Below are 14,217 nucleotides of genomic sequence, written 5' to 3'. Positions count from 1 at the left end.
TATTTATCTTTGAAAGTACACCTTTTAAGGTATGTAACTATTAACAGAAAAGGCCTATAAATTTCTCTCTTCTTGGACACACCCACAATACAGACCAGCACCCACTGGTCTTGGTTTTCTGGCCTGGGATACAATGGCTCCAGAAGGCATGGAACTCTCCATGGGCCCTAATCTTTACTCACTCATTCACAGGGCTTGTTGTACCGATCCTTGGCCAGAACCTGGCTGTACTTTCCATTCCCCCTTCTGCCTATTCAAGAGCCAATCTGAGGAGCTGGGAGTGAAATTCAGTAGTGAACTTGCCTAGTATGCATGAGGCCCTAGGTTTGTTCCCTAACACCATATTTATATGTGTTATAATATATATACTGTATTATCAATAATAATATATACATTATTATCGGCATGACAGTAATCACACATTCAACCTCATCACTTAATCATTTCTCCTGTCTGCTTGGTGAGGTCAAGGTCTATTTTCTTCAACACCACCTGAATCTATCTTTGCCCCACACCCTTAATGGTGAGGTTAGCAAAAGGCTACTTTCTGCCATCCATTGATGCTTGTGTTGAATAAACCCTGAATGAGCTAGAACTTCTCAGAGATCAGTAGAGACCTCCCTGCTCTGGTTCAGAGGTCACCAGATCCTGTAAATCAGCGTCAGTACGCTTTGAGTGAAGCAGATTATCCTCCTTGACGCAGGTGTGGGCATGCAGGTGCTTAGTGAACTAGTAGAAGGTCTTCTTCTCTCGAAAAAGATTCGGGTCCCCGAAAAAGAGGGAACCATGCCTGCATTTGGACCAGGCTGCAACACCAACTCTTCTCTGGGTCTCCAGCCTGCCCTACAAATTTTAGACTTGCTAGCCCCCACAATCCATAATCCTTCAATTCTCTCTCCCTCACTTCTCCACCCCCCACACACACATATGTATGCATGTATCTCTTTCTATATATAAATATGTAAGCATATCCTACTGGTTCTGTTTCTCTGGAGAACCCTAATATATCAACAATAGGCTAGGAAAAAAGAAAACGATCAAGAAATGTCTTTGAACACATAGCCAGTGGTGTAGACACTGAGGCAAATGTCCTACAAAGTACTCAAGAAAAATTCTTTGGGAAGTAGTAAGACAAGCCATAAGGAGGTGACATCTGGGTTACAAAGAGAATAGGGGTCTCAACAGGCAGCCATTATAGGATGAAGGATTCTAGGCAGTGGAAACCCCACAGCACAGTTAATATGTGCAACACGGAACCTCTCACCCCCCACTATGGTGTATATGTAACTTCAAGGTACTAAGATACAACATTCAACATTTTAAATCTTACTTTTTTATTAAGTTTTTATATAACTACTATGAAACTTCACAACCTTATAAAGTTAGAAACTCTTGATTATTCCAACTTTAGTTTCAGAAACTGAGGTACAGTTTAAGCAATTTACCCATGCCCCAAATTAAGCAAGAATATAAACCAAGTTTGACTTTAGAGTCCAAAATACTAACCATCATATTACCAAGGCCCTATATGCTATAAATTTTTTACTTTTTAATTTTATCATCAAGGCAGAGGCCAGGAATCTTCAGGTCTACACACATTTTTGTTTTTTAGTATTCCCTTGCACATTTTAACCATCTTTTCCAGTGGACTAGTAGAAACATGCCTGAAAATAAGAGCTCAGCACTCACACATTCTCAGAGTAATATTTCAGCCCCATACTTATCTGAATTTGAGCACTGCAGACTTTCTAGGGCACATTAGAAATATATTCATAGTCTAAACCACATTGCTAACTTTTCTTTAGTTTACAATGTAGTGACAGTAGGGGGCAACCTTTTGCTACTTTTATCCTAAAATAGGTGAATTCTAATTTAATCTTTTTTCATGCATATAAGCCTTATTTGGGGATCATTTGTGAAAGATAAGATTACCTTGACCTTCCACTGTGGTCTTGGCCTTCCCATTTCTCTTGGATTACCACCACCCCCACCATACCCCAAATTTTACCCATGTTCTCTTTGATTGTCCTTCCTTTACATTGTGTTTTTATGGGGTTTTTGCTTTAAATGTTTTTTTAAATTAATCATTAGAAATGTTTCCCTTGTCTACAAGTAAGAATGCTTCGCTCTCTTACTGGCTTTGAAAATAAACTTAAGTCTCCCCACATGCTAACCTCAAGACTCTACAACATCTGCCTTATACATGCACACTGGGCTAACCAGTATGAAGAAACAGAAATCTTAAATATCTGGTTAATCTGAACAAGCATACATAGGAACTACCTTCACCTAAAAGAAAAATGTGGAAACTAAGAACCTCTTTAGGTATGAGCAGAACACGAAATCTAGAGCCACGCCTGGGAAATGCACATGCACACAATTCTGAGACAAAGTTATAAGAGCTCACAGCCTCTCCAGGGCCGTCCACATTAGTCCTTCCTCCAGCAGGAAGGACTCCCAGGTTAAAGAAATTTAAAACCTGAGCGAAAATAGCCCATTAGTTGGAAATGTTCATTATTTAATGCTATACCTGGGACTAGGGTTGTAGTTCAAGTGGTGGAGCACTTGTCTGGCAAGCATATGGCCCAGAGTTCAATCCCCAGTAAGAAAATAATCAAATGCTGTACAAGCCACAATCCTTCCAAAGCACTTTCTTCCAAACTATATATATATGTATATATATATATATATTTTTTTTTTTTGAGACAGGGTCTCACTATGTACTCCACGCTAGCCTCAAACTCACAACCCTCATACCTCAACCTTCCAAGGATTACAGGCATGTGCCACCATGTGCAGTTTATAGCTCTTATATTTATTCTCAAAGAATAGCAAAGAACTTTATGAAGTTTGGTTATTTCAACAAGTCTTTTCATAGCACTTCCTCTTATCCTTCTGGAAGGGATCTCATAAATGGACTGATAATTCCATCACACAATACATGGAGGACATTAAGAGGAAGAAAGAAGGAAAGGACAGCAAAATAGAATCTTTGAAGTAATGTACATAGGGAATTATGCCGTGCTATGTGTAGGATGGTGCTTGATAAATGACATTGGATAACTCAGAGAGACTTTTTTATTAAATGCATAAAAAGTAGCCCTCATTTTACAAGACCAAAATCAGACAAAGGTATTAGGGTATATAATTGGTATATTTATAAACTGCACCCACTCAAAAAATTACTGTGGACACAATCTATATCACATTCAACTTCTGCATGTTTACATGATACTTACTGCAAAGTAAACAAAATGAACCACCATTTCAGTTCAGCACATATTTCATAGTTTCAAAGCAAAGGCAATTTTTTTCAAACCAATTCTCTACTTTGTGAAAATATAGCAAGACTAACCGTAAAGGTTTCACAATTAGTTAATATGTTTCAATGTTACTGAAATACAACTAAGTTTTAGATTTTAATTACAAAGAGTATTTAGGATTTACCAGTGACCTTAAATAGAGAATGCTAATATATACTTGCTTTGACATTTGTACAAGTATTTAAAACTTAAGCAACATAATACTAAAAGTGTATGTGCCTTGCTATTCATTCAATAAACATGATTCATTTTAATACAGGTCAAGAATTCTGTATTTCCTGCCTGCTAGGGTTTAGTCTTAAATCTGACTGTATATCAAAAGCAGCAATTTAGAATTTATTTCTTATCAGCAAAAGTTACTGGGTGCTTTTAAACTATTTCACTGCTTACAAATATAAATCACTAGATAGTCTACACCACTATTTCCTTGCATCAGAATTATCTGGGGAGCATTGTAAAAAAATATATGGACTCCACATCATAACTAATGAGTAAGAATTCAGAATGTCTGTGCTTTTCTAAAGTTCCCAAGTGAAAATTACATGCAGCATAGTGTGGGAAACCTTGCCCTTGGCAACTAGACCTGTGATTCTCATCTTTATAAGATGCATTGTAGCCACAAAGGAAACTTTAAAAATTAAAATAAAGCAAAACAAACAAAAATAGATTTACTTCAATAGACTGAGAAGTGGTGTCCAGGAACCAGCATTGTAAACAAGGCGGTTGGTCCTCAGTCTCTGAGAACCAATGCACTTCTGTGTCGGGCATCATATTACAGGTAAGCACACTCAGCAGTTTAGGTGACATTGTCCTGCAAGTCCTCATGAATCCTGCCGGAGGAAGTTTTAGCAAGTGACAGAGGGTAACTCTTAGCTTTTTCAAATAAAATAAGTCAATATTATAAAACACATGTCAAAGTCAAGTGAATTGTGAGACCATAATTCATGCATTAAAGGAGGAAAAGGGCTTTTCAAACAAATTATTTAAACCCTTAAACAGACTATTCTTAGCATTCAACTTTAATACTTTCTCTATCATTAGCCTGATAGGTGATCAGAGGTAGTGATTCCAGCTAACCAAAACTGTAACGTGGATTATAAGAAGCACATTCAAATCATATACTTTTACAGGTTCTATGCAGTCCATATATAATGGAAATTAGAGACCAGCTGGATATTAAATAATACTAAGATAAGAGAATAACATATTCTTGATTTGAAATGATGAAACTTCGTATTATTTCCCTCACATAATAAGTTCCTACATATGGTATCAGGAAAAAATTCTAGAAAACACTAAAGGTATCATGCTGCCTCTTTTGTGAAGCTATTAACTAGTTTTCCACCAATCACATCATTATCTATAAAGTGGATAGTTGTAACATTTCATTCTACTTAAAGAGGTTTTTAAAAGCACAGAAACTAAATCTTGGTGTGTGATGATTGTTACTAATTATAAACAAGCACATTTGAGTGACAGTTCTACTATCCCTGCCAAACTTCAGGAATGGATGCAACCTACTTTGAACACAAACAAAATCTACAGAGAATATATGGTTAGAAGAATTCATCTGGCATCCACTCACACAGCCTATGTCTAAGGTGCTGTTATTTCCTGCATATACATTTTTCCATTAGGTTCTTCACAAAGGCTTATCCTTTCTCTTTTCCAAGAGCACGTGTGATTAAATAATTGGCATTCCTTCTTAACTAAGCATTAAAAAGGCAATTACCAAAAATTTGTGTTGCACTGTGGAAAAGGCAGGTCATATCATAAAAGAAACTGAATCTTTTAAAATCTACACTCAAGAAGCTGAAACACTCATATTAATTTTGAACTACCTGGAATCTAGACTATTAAAACAATCAAAGCATTTTCCAGTTTACAAATTATTCAAGGCCAAATAATAAATGTTAAAGCCAAAGTTGAAAAAGTGCATTTACAAAGCAAGTGACACTGTCTACTACTTAGAAAGAAAGGTTCTTGAATGGAAAAAATGAAGATATGGAGCATAGAAATCACAGAATTAGGATTTCAAAACATACAAAATGGTATAAGGCACTACCTGAATCTCACCCTACACTTAAGTAGTCTTAAACCCAAAGAAGATGGGATAGGGGAAGAAAACACACACGAACACAACTTTTCACGTCCTTTTAGCCGGTTTGGCTGTTAACTGCTTTTCTCTTTCAAATTCCTTCTCTCGCTGCTGCTCCCTTTCCAACTCTTCTTTTTGCCTCTTCTGCTGCAGTTTAAGTGCTCTTTTCTGTGTAAAAATAAATAAATAAAAACCAAAAGAACAATCAAGGGTTACAGTTTATAATCTAATTTAAAAATTATAATGCTTTGACTTGAACTAACTAATACATACTAATACATTTCATATTTAATTTATAAATCTGATCTGGATAATTTAAGGTCTTAATTTCAAAAGGAAAATGTAGCTGGCAGAGTGGCTCAAGTCATAAAGCACCTACCTAGCAAGTGCAACGCCCTGAGTTCAAGCCCCAGTACTGCCAAATAAAAACAATGTTATTCCAAGCTCTTATTAAATGAGAACCACAACTTCATATGCAGAGACTATGAGCCTATCAGTCAAGATATTAATAAAATAGCTGAGAGAGGTTCAAAAAAATAATTTTGGGGCCCAGCACCAATGGCCCATGGCTTGTAATTCTAACTACTCAAGAGGCAGAGATAAGGGTGATCCCCTTGGTAAAAAGTTTTCAAGACCCCATCTCAACCAATAGATTGGTGTGCTGGTGCATGCCTGCCACCCCAACTACATGAGGCTGAGAACGGGAGGATCAGGTTCCAAGCTAGTCTAGGTAAAAGGTTCTCAAGACTCTACCTCAACAGGAAAAGCTGGATGTGGTGGCACACACCTGTCCCAACTATTGTGGAAAGCATAAACAGGAGGACTGCAGTGCAGGATGGCCCAAGCAAAAAGCGAGATCTTATCTCAAAAATACCCAACACAAAACAAAAAAAGACAATTTTTAGAAAGGAAAATAATGACTTAAGGTATGAAAGTATAAACTCAAAAAAGAAGGAAAGTAAACTTCCACTTTAATAGAGAATATGAAAGGTTTCAACTCACTTTTAATTTTGATGTCTTTTCGTGAAGCATTAGCATCTCTTTTCTTATATTCACCAACTTGGCATGATAGTGTTTTGCTTCAGTGAACTTAAACATGAAAAAGTAAATGGAAAGTCAAGTTAAAACAGACTGAATTATCAAAACGGATAAGCATGTCAATGCCTAAATTATATTTAATCCTCCCTAAAATCAGTTGATAATGTCTTTAATAATGTCCTCTTAAATTCCAGAATGTGAACTTCATTTAAACCATTAGCAGGATTTTGAAACGTTTGATTCCACTCAGACTGACAAAAGAGTTACTAAACGAAAACAGACATTTATATTAAATTCAGTATAAACAACATTTTGCTTTAAAAAAATATGCACTATAATCCTAAAATTTAAGTAGAAATATCTGTAATGCTACCCATTTAATTTAAGAAATGTAAAAGAGGGAAGGGGCAGGGTGGGTGGTAAGGGATGGGGTGAGGGGAGGAGGGAGAAATGACCCAAACATTGTATGCACATATGAATAAAAAAAAAAAAAAGATCACTGGCCACCACCAGCCATCTCGGAACTATGAATGGACTCACCCTGTGTTTAAAATCTTTTGAGCATCTACCCTCAACATGTATATACTTATTTGTAAACTATGCCACTGTACTATTATAAATATTATAAAGCCTATATAAAATATGAATACAAAATGAGTGAAAAAAAGAAATGTAAAACTGTCTACTGTCTTTATTAGGGGAGACCAAGCTAGGGTGCACAGGACAGTTTAAGTGACATGTCTGCTAATCAGGAAACCCCAAGCTGTGGCCAGAGATCCCTGGCCAAGGTTCGTCAAGTTCCTTGGATTTAAGGGATCAGACCAAGCAGAACAGCCTCCATGAGTATACTTAAATACACACTTTGAGCCAGCCGCTAGTGGCTCACGCCTATAATCCTAGCTACTCAAGAGGCAGAGATCAGGAGGATCATCATTCAAAGCCAGTCTGAACAAATATTTCTCAAGACCCTAACTTGAAAATACCCATCACATAAACAGACTGATGGAGTGACTTAAGGTATAGACCCCAAGTTCAAACCCCAGCACTGGAAACACACACACACACACACTTTGCATCTCAGTCAGCCTGCATAGTCAAAAAGGAAGCCAGGAAAAGATGGGAGGAGGATGAAGGCCTAGGTAGGGGAAAAGGGAAACAACACCTTATTCTCAGGCCAGGTAACAGAAAGAGAAGAAGTGTCAGTAGAGTGCTTCACAACAGTAATGTAGCTGCAAGCACAGTTATAGTCTAACGATCTCTGGATTAACAGACCATCTCTGTTATCGCTCAGCTCCTTGCAGTTTTCAATTTCTAAATGATGATTAAAACCACACTGAGGCTGGGTGTGGTGGTTCACTGCTGTAATCAAAGCTACTCAGGAGGCAAAGATCAGGAGGATCACAGCTCAAAGCCAGCATAGGCAAATAGTTCGTGAGACACTATCTCAAAAACCCTTCACAAAGAAGGGCTGGTAGAGTGGCTCCAGGTGAAGGCTCTGAATTCAAACTCCAGCACCACAAAAAAAAAAAAAAACCCACTCTGAGGCTAAGAGGAGAAAAAAAGAAGACTCAGTTTTTCACCTTCAGACTGAAGCAACACAATTGTATCTGCTTGGTTCATTCATTTGATATTCAATCATTCAGAAAATAGTGTACTACTGAAATACGAACTCAGAAGAGGTCAGTGGAGACTTTTTCATTTCCTTCACAAGAAGTCAGGAACTATGAGCAGAAGACTGTATTTACTAAAATGGGCCTCTGTGCAAAGCTAGAGAACACGGACTTTACTTTTTTACATTTACTCAGTGAAAAGTACATTTTCAAGGTATTTATGAGTCCTTAAAAATCATGCAAACCAAGCTATTTCTAATGTTCAAGGGGAAAAAAAAGGTGGCAACAAGTTTTTTATTTTCACTAATTCCCTTTTCTCAAAGAGTATCAATTCCTCTCCATCAAAAAGTAACAGAGCTTCTGGTCAAACATGGTGGCCCAATGCCTCTACTCCCAGCTACCCAGAAGGCATAGCTAGGATTATGGTTCAAGGCCTACCCCAGGCAAAAAGCACAAGACCTCATCTAACAAACAACTAAAAAGAGTGCTCGCTTCGGCAGCACGTACACTAAAACTGGAACGATACAGAGATTAGCATGGCCCCTGCGCAAGGATGACACGCAAATTCGTGAAGCGTTCCATATTTTAAAAAATATAAAAATAAAAATAAATAAATAATAACTAAAAAGAAAAAAAGGAGATGTGGCTCAAGTGGTAGAGCACCTGTCTAGCAGGCATGAGGCTCTGAGTTCAACACAAGTACCATCAAAAAAAAAAAAAAAAAAGGTATATAGAACTTCTGATGAAATCCAACTATTTATATTGAAAGATATAATCTATCATTCTCAATGTGTTCATTTCAGCTCAAGGAATTAATTTAGTATGGCATTACAAATATTCCAAATAAGTAAATGAAATGCTAATTTAAGAAACCATATTAATTGACAGCTAAGAGAGATGGCACTTTCCTTAATGGTACAAATAGTGCCCAAAGTTCCTTACTTTCAGTTCTCTTTTCTAAGTCTTCAATTATGAACAAATCTATTCCACACTCACAAATAAGTGCAATTTCCTGTTACAAGTTCAACGTGTGAAAGACAACAATTCAAGACTATGAAAGTTCTAGTAAAGTAAGTCAAGGTTTTCTTTTAAAATACAAATTCCAAACATTAAAAATTAGAGGGTAAAATCCTAAGCATACATAAACACATAGCTGGCAGGGTTAATCTAGCTATTTCTAAAAGATGTCATTATGTTACATCAACAAAATCATACTTACCAAAGCATTAATATCCAACATGGAATGGCATTCTTTAAATTTTGAAATCTCTTGTTCCAGTGTATCTAATAATACAACTTGGTTCTGTCTGGAACAAAAGCGCACAGACAAAATAAACTTTATACTGTAACTTCTGATCATTGAAAGGAATCAAAGGGCTAATGCTGAAAGTTGGAAACTAAATTGAAAATTCATTGCCTCTCCAAGGCTTATTTGGTTTAGCACAATCTTTTTCAAGAAAATATTCCAAATCTTTTATTCTTGTCTTTGTAAATGTGTCTTTTATTCTTATCTCAAGTTCAGCTCTAGTAACTAAAATAATCAAATAGTTTTAAAGTACTTTGTTATTGTTAGTAACTATATTATCCCCCCAAAAAAGTTTCTATAATATTTTGCCTAAGAGATTCTGGTTTTATTTATTTTTTTTTTTTAAATTTTGTGGTACTGGGGTTTGAATTCAGGGCTCCAGCTTGCTAGGCAGGTGCTGTATCACTTGAGCCATACTCCCAGCCCTTTTTTGCTTTAGTTATTCAGACAGGATTCCACATTTTTGCCCAGGGCCAGCTTCCGAACTCAATCCTCCTACCTACCTTCCCCACAGTCTGTTGGCTGGGATAACAGACATGCACCACCATGCCCAGCTTATTTTGTTGAGATGGGGTTTCACTAACTTTTTGCCAAGACTGGCCTCAAACAGTCTTCCTGATCTCCACTTCCAGAGTAGGTGAGATTATACCACCACATATGGTTTTCAATGTTTTATACATCTCAAAATTGCAATATTCCCCAAAAGTAAATGAAGAACAATGACTTCTCTGATTACAGTTGGGAAAGATGTAGTATCAAGGGATAATAAATAACATAATGATAAAACACTGAGTTAATAAGAGTCTAGATTTAGAAAATCAGATACTCTAAGAGTATTCATTTCACTTTACATTTAGAGTACTATGTAACTTTTACTCCCATTTGAAAGATATAGATACTCAATGATGATTAAACAGCAAATATTATACCTCAATACCATATGTGATTACAGAATAAGTTATGAGGATAGCAGAGAGGAAATGAGTGAAGGTCTGGCTTTGTTGGCTTACGTGAGTTCCTGGAGGGCTTGTTTTGATCTCTGAAGATCTGGCAGGTAGTGGGAGAGCAGTCCTTCTGCCAGCTGCTCCACAGCTTTGTCTTCTACAGTCAAGTCCTCTATCAGCCCTTCATCTGGAGAAGTGTCACCTAAACCTGTCCCCAGGCAAAACTCAAATTTATGAAATTCTTAAATTGCCACAGCACTAAAAGGAGGTTGGGGGAATCATAGGTAGGAAGGAGGGAAAGAGGCCCACAGTGGAGTTGAGAGTACACATCCACTCTCCCAATTATAAGTATTCTTTTCTTTTAAACCTCTATCTTCTGAACTGTTTCTAAAAAATGAGTTATGAGTGCTCAAAAAATGTTTTGATTCAGTTCTTTTTATGTTTGGTTTGGTTGAGTTTTTTTGAGACAGGGTCTCACTATGTAGCTCAGGCTGGTCTGGAGCTCACAATCCTCCTGCCTCAGCCTCCCCAGTGCTGGGGTCATAAGAGTGTACCACCATCTCCAGGAAAGTGAATTTAAATTACTAGTATAAGACAAAGTTTAGAGTAAAGGAACATTAACATATTCAAAATTCTGTGTGTTTATGTATTTTTCAGGTCAGAGGATTCATAATTTTCAATAGATTATTAACACATTTTAACTTCTGGGCCTCCTTTCCCCACCCCAATCTCCTGCCTAATTACTGGGTGCGTCTCAGTTATTCATGTTTTTATACATATTTAGCTACTAAGTTCCAGGTACTTTATGTGGAAGATTAAAGAACAAGAAAGGGTCCCTACCCTATTCAAACAAGAAATATTGTTGAATGGCTACACCATGTGCTAATTTCTGAGGTTACAACAATAAAAAGTAAATCCTCTTCCCCAGAAGGTCACAATTCAGGGGAATCAGAGTATGACAAATGCCATTACAAAAACAAACAATCTGGGGACGAGTCCTAAAGGAAGTGTAGGTATGTGAGCAAAGAATTAAAGAATGGATGTACTCATTTTTTTCTGGTGGGGGGATTAGGGCTAGGGTTTGAACTCAGGGCTTTGTGCTTGCAAAGCAGGCCCTCAACCACTTGAGCCACATCATACCTCCAATCCATTTTGCTCTGGTTCTTTTGGAGATGGGATCTTATGAATTATTTGCCCCATATCAGTCTTCCAAGTAGCTAGGATTAAAGGCATGAGCCATCAGCATCTGGCTCCTTCTTTGGCAGTACTGAAATTTGAACTCAGGTACTCTACAACTTGAGCCACTCCGCCAGCCCTTTTATGTGTTGGATATTTTTGAGAAGGAATCTAGTGAACTATTTGCCCAAACTAGGATAATAGGCATGAGCCACTGGTGCCCAGCCTTCTTCCTTTTTGTGTTACTTATTGTAAAAACTTAAAATACTGTGGAGAAGGGCACAAGATGAAAAGTAAAAACATTCCTTTTTATCCCCTAACTCCAATGGAGTTATTCTGGAATTCTTACATGGCTATCGTTGCATATCAATGCATATAATCTTTCTATCATAAATGAAATACAACTCTTCTGCAACTTTTCTCTTTGATTTTGTTTGTTTTTGAGACAGGGGCTTGCTATGTAGGCCAGACTGGCCTCGAACTCATGATCCTCCTGCCTCACCCTCCCAAAGTGGTGGGTTTCAGGTGTGCACCACCTGAAAAAGATGCCCAGCAAGTTTTCTCTTAAATATACATCTTAGACATCTTTCTATAGTAACATATATGGATCTACTACATTCTTTTTACAGAATAAAATTCTACCATCATTTGTTTATCCAGCACCCTATGGATGGGTTATTTAGGTTATTTTCACCTTTTGCAACTCAAATAATGAACAATAATTTTCCTAGCTAATATACATATATTCATGTCACAGTTTCTGTTAGAAGTAAATAGACAGATGGAACAAAAGGTTGACACTTTCTTCAGATATTGCAAAACTGTGCCCTCCTAAGAGATGGCACAAATTTACACTGCCACCAAATCTACTGGCAGACTATTTCCAAATGGATAAGAATTCTATGGCAGGAGTGGAAAAGATGCAATATGGGTAAATGAAGCAATATGAGGTGGGGAATATAAGGTTGCTCTGGAACAGAGCGGTAGTATGAGGTGTCAGGAGACAGGGTATACACATAATACCATGTGGCCAGCCTGTTGGGCCCTTGAGTACCAAGTTGGTGGATCTGGACCTTTATTTATTAACTAGTGAGGAGCCACTTAAGGATGCTGAGCAAGGAAATTATATGACTGGAACTTTATCTTGGGGCAGTGATGTAACAGCAATGGGACAGACATTCTGGAACAGTAGGGAGGTGAAACAGCCTTATGGCTGCTAAGTTAAAGGAGAAAATAAAAAAGGGAGATGAAAACTGTATAGTAGAATCCCCTACACTACACAAAGGGGGTAAGCAAGAGAAAGAGTTGAGAGCAATTTCAAAGTTGTATGTGAGAGCAACGATGCCATTAACAGATCGGACATCTGCTTTTATTTATGTGCATGCTATATGTGAGATTAAGGAAAAACAACCATGTCAAAGTCTGCAGAAAAAAACAGTAGAGAAGCAAATGAAAAGAATGGGTTCTACAAGGAAATCATGTTTAGAGAAGTGACTTATGACAGTGTGAAGAGAGAATCATTAAAGAATGACCATGAACAGTTGATGTAATGATTTTGAGATAACCTGTATATTTCTGGAACAAGAGATTATTTTTAAAGAATTGATCGAAACCACCGCAGCCTTTCTCATTTCCAGAGAACAGAGAAAATGCTTTGAGTGACTACGTTCTTCCCAGACTGATGGCACATAAACAGTAGCAATCTAGGTATATACATAGCAAGTTGATTCATTCCACTCAATGGATGTTTCAGGCGATGAAAGCGTAAATCTCTCCTGGAACTCGGGATGAGAAAGACTGCTGAAGAAAAGCGGATGAGGTAATGTCACCTGCAAGTCACAGCACATCGTGAGTGGCCAATATTGGATACTTCTCTGAATTAAGGCCGATCGTTTTTCCGACAAACCCATCCCCAACCGCTACCCATTTATGACAAATAACAAGAATGATTTCAGCATCAACCGCCACCAACTGCACCTCCCCTCGGGACTTGGGGTGCCGTGGGTTCTGCCAGGCAGCAGAGCCATGAGGGCCCCACTTCCGCGCGGGGGAGCACGGGCCACTGCGGACTCCGCGGCTCCGGCGTCCCACCCGCTCGGATCCCGGCCGCTCGCACCCCGCCCGGGCCGCCCCACGGCACGTACCCAGCGAAGGCTCGCCGGCCTCCAGGCTGACGGGTGGCCCTGTCAGGTCCCCGTCCGGGGGCGGTGGCCCGGGGACACTCATGTCCCTCCCGCTGGGCTCTGGGAAAAGGCAGTCGTGTGCACCGTCAGATGCAAGAAATAGGAACCCAATGCCGCTAGCGTCCAGCCGGACCGAAGACGGAGGAGCACCCGGAAATCACGGAGGCGGAAGACTGCGAAAGCGGGGGCACGTGACCGCAGGTCGAGGAGGCCCCGCCCACACAGCGGCATAGTCTCCGCCATACCATGGACGCGGGGTCTGCAGTCGCGTGCTTGTGGTTCTCCTGTCCCTGCTACATTGAGGGGACGTGGTGACGATTTGAGGTCCTCCGCGGTGGGTCGCGAAGACTAGAATGGTGGTGTGTGCGTTAGACGCGGGGGAGCAGTCAGGCTTTGTTCACCGAGGTTAGGTAGAGGACGGGACTTAGCCCTAAAGGGAAAGCGTTTTACAATTTGTGGCACGGTTGAGGAGAAACCTGAAGAAAAGGGACAGCGTGCCTTCCCTGCGATTTGGATCACTAAACGATTCGGTTCCTAGT

At 38.8% G+C, this 14,217-nt stretch overlaps 1 protein-coding gene and 1 non-coding gene across 2 annotated transcripts; one reads left to right on the top strand and one right to left on the bottom strand.

Annotated features, from left to right (window-relative positions):
• Window positions 1-3,064: 3,064 nt before the first annotated feature.
• Window positions 3,065-13,813, bottom strand: Bloc1s6 (biogenesis of lysosomal organelles complex 1 subunit 6). Its single transcript, XM_020153066.2, has 6 exons — window positions 13,640-13,813; window positions 10,386-10,527; window positions 9,289-9,376; window positions 6,424-6,510; window positions 5,467-5,589; window positions 3,065-4,153 (listed from the first exon to the last, which is right to left on the bottom strand). The coding sequence occupies exons 1-5, from the start codon at window positions 13,719-13,721 to the stop codon at window positions 5,470-5,472; spliced, it is 519 nt and encodes a 172-aa protein (XP_020008655.2). The 5' UTR covers window positions 13,722-13,813; the 3' UTR covers window positions 3,065-4,153; window positions 5,467-5,469.
• On the top strand, window positions 8,554-8,657 carry LOC141420992 (U6 spliceosomal RNA). The gene has a single exon (XR_012445700.1). It is a non-coding gene; the product is annotated as a U6 spliceosomal RNA (small nuclear RNA).
• Window positions 13,814-14,217: the final 404 nt, after the last annotated feature.

This window comes from Castor canadensis, chromosome 2 (genome assembly GCF_047511655.1).
Source record: "Castor canadensis chromosome 2, mCasCan1.hap1v2, whole genome shotgun sequence".
Lineage (NCBI taxonomy): Eukaryota > Metazoa > Chordata > Mammalia > Rodentia > Castoridae > Castor > Castor canadensis.
Note: the sequence above shows the minus strand (reverse complement) of the source record. Positions and strands in the feature narration are given on the sequence as shown.

Excerpts from the sequence above, each read along its gene's own strand:
- Bloc1s6 (XM_020153066.2), bottom strand. The coding sequence starts at position 13,721 with ATGAGTGTCCCCGGGCCACCGCCCCCGGACGGGGACCTGACAGGGCCA. Across the intron at positions 10,528-13,639 it reads GGCCGGCGAGCCTTCGCTGG|GTTTAGGTGACACTTCTCCA; the intron begins GTACGTGCCGTG and ends GCCTGGGGACAG. Across the intron at positions 6,511-9,288 it reads TGTTGGATATTAATGCTTTG|TTCACTGAAGCAAAACACTA; the intron begins GTAAGTATGATT and ends TTCATGTTTAAG.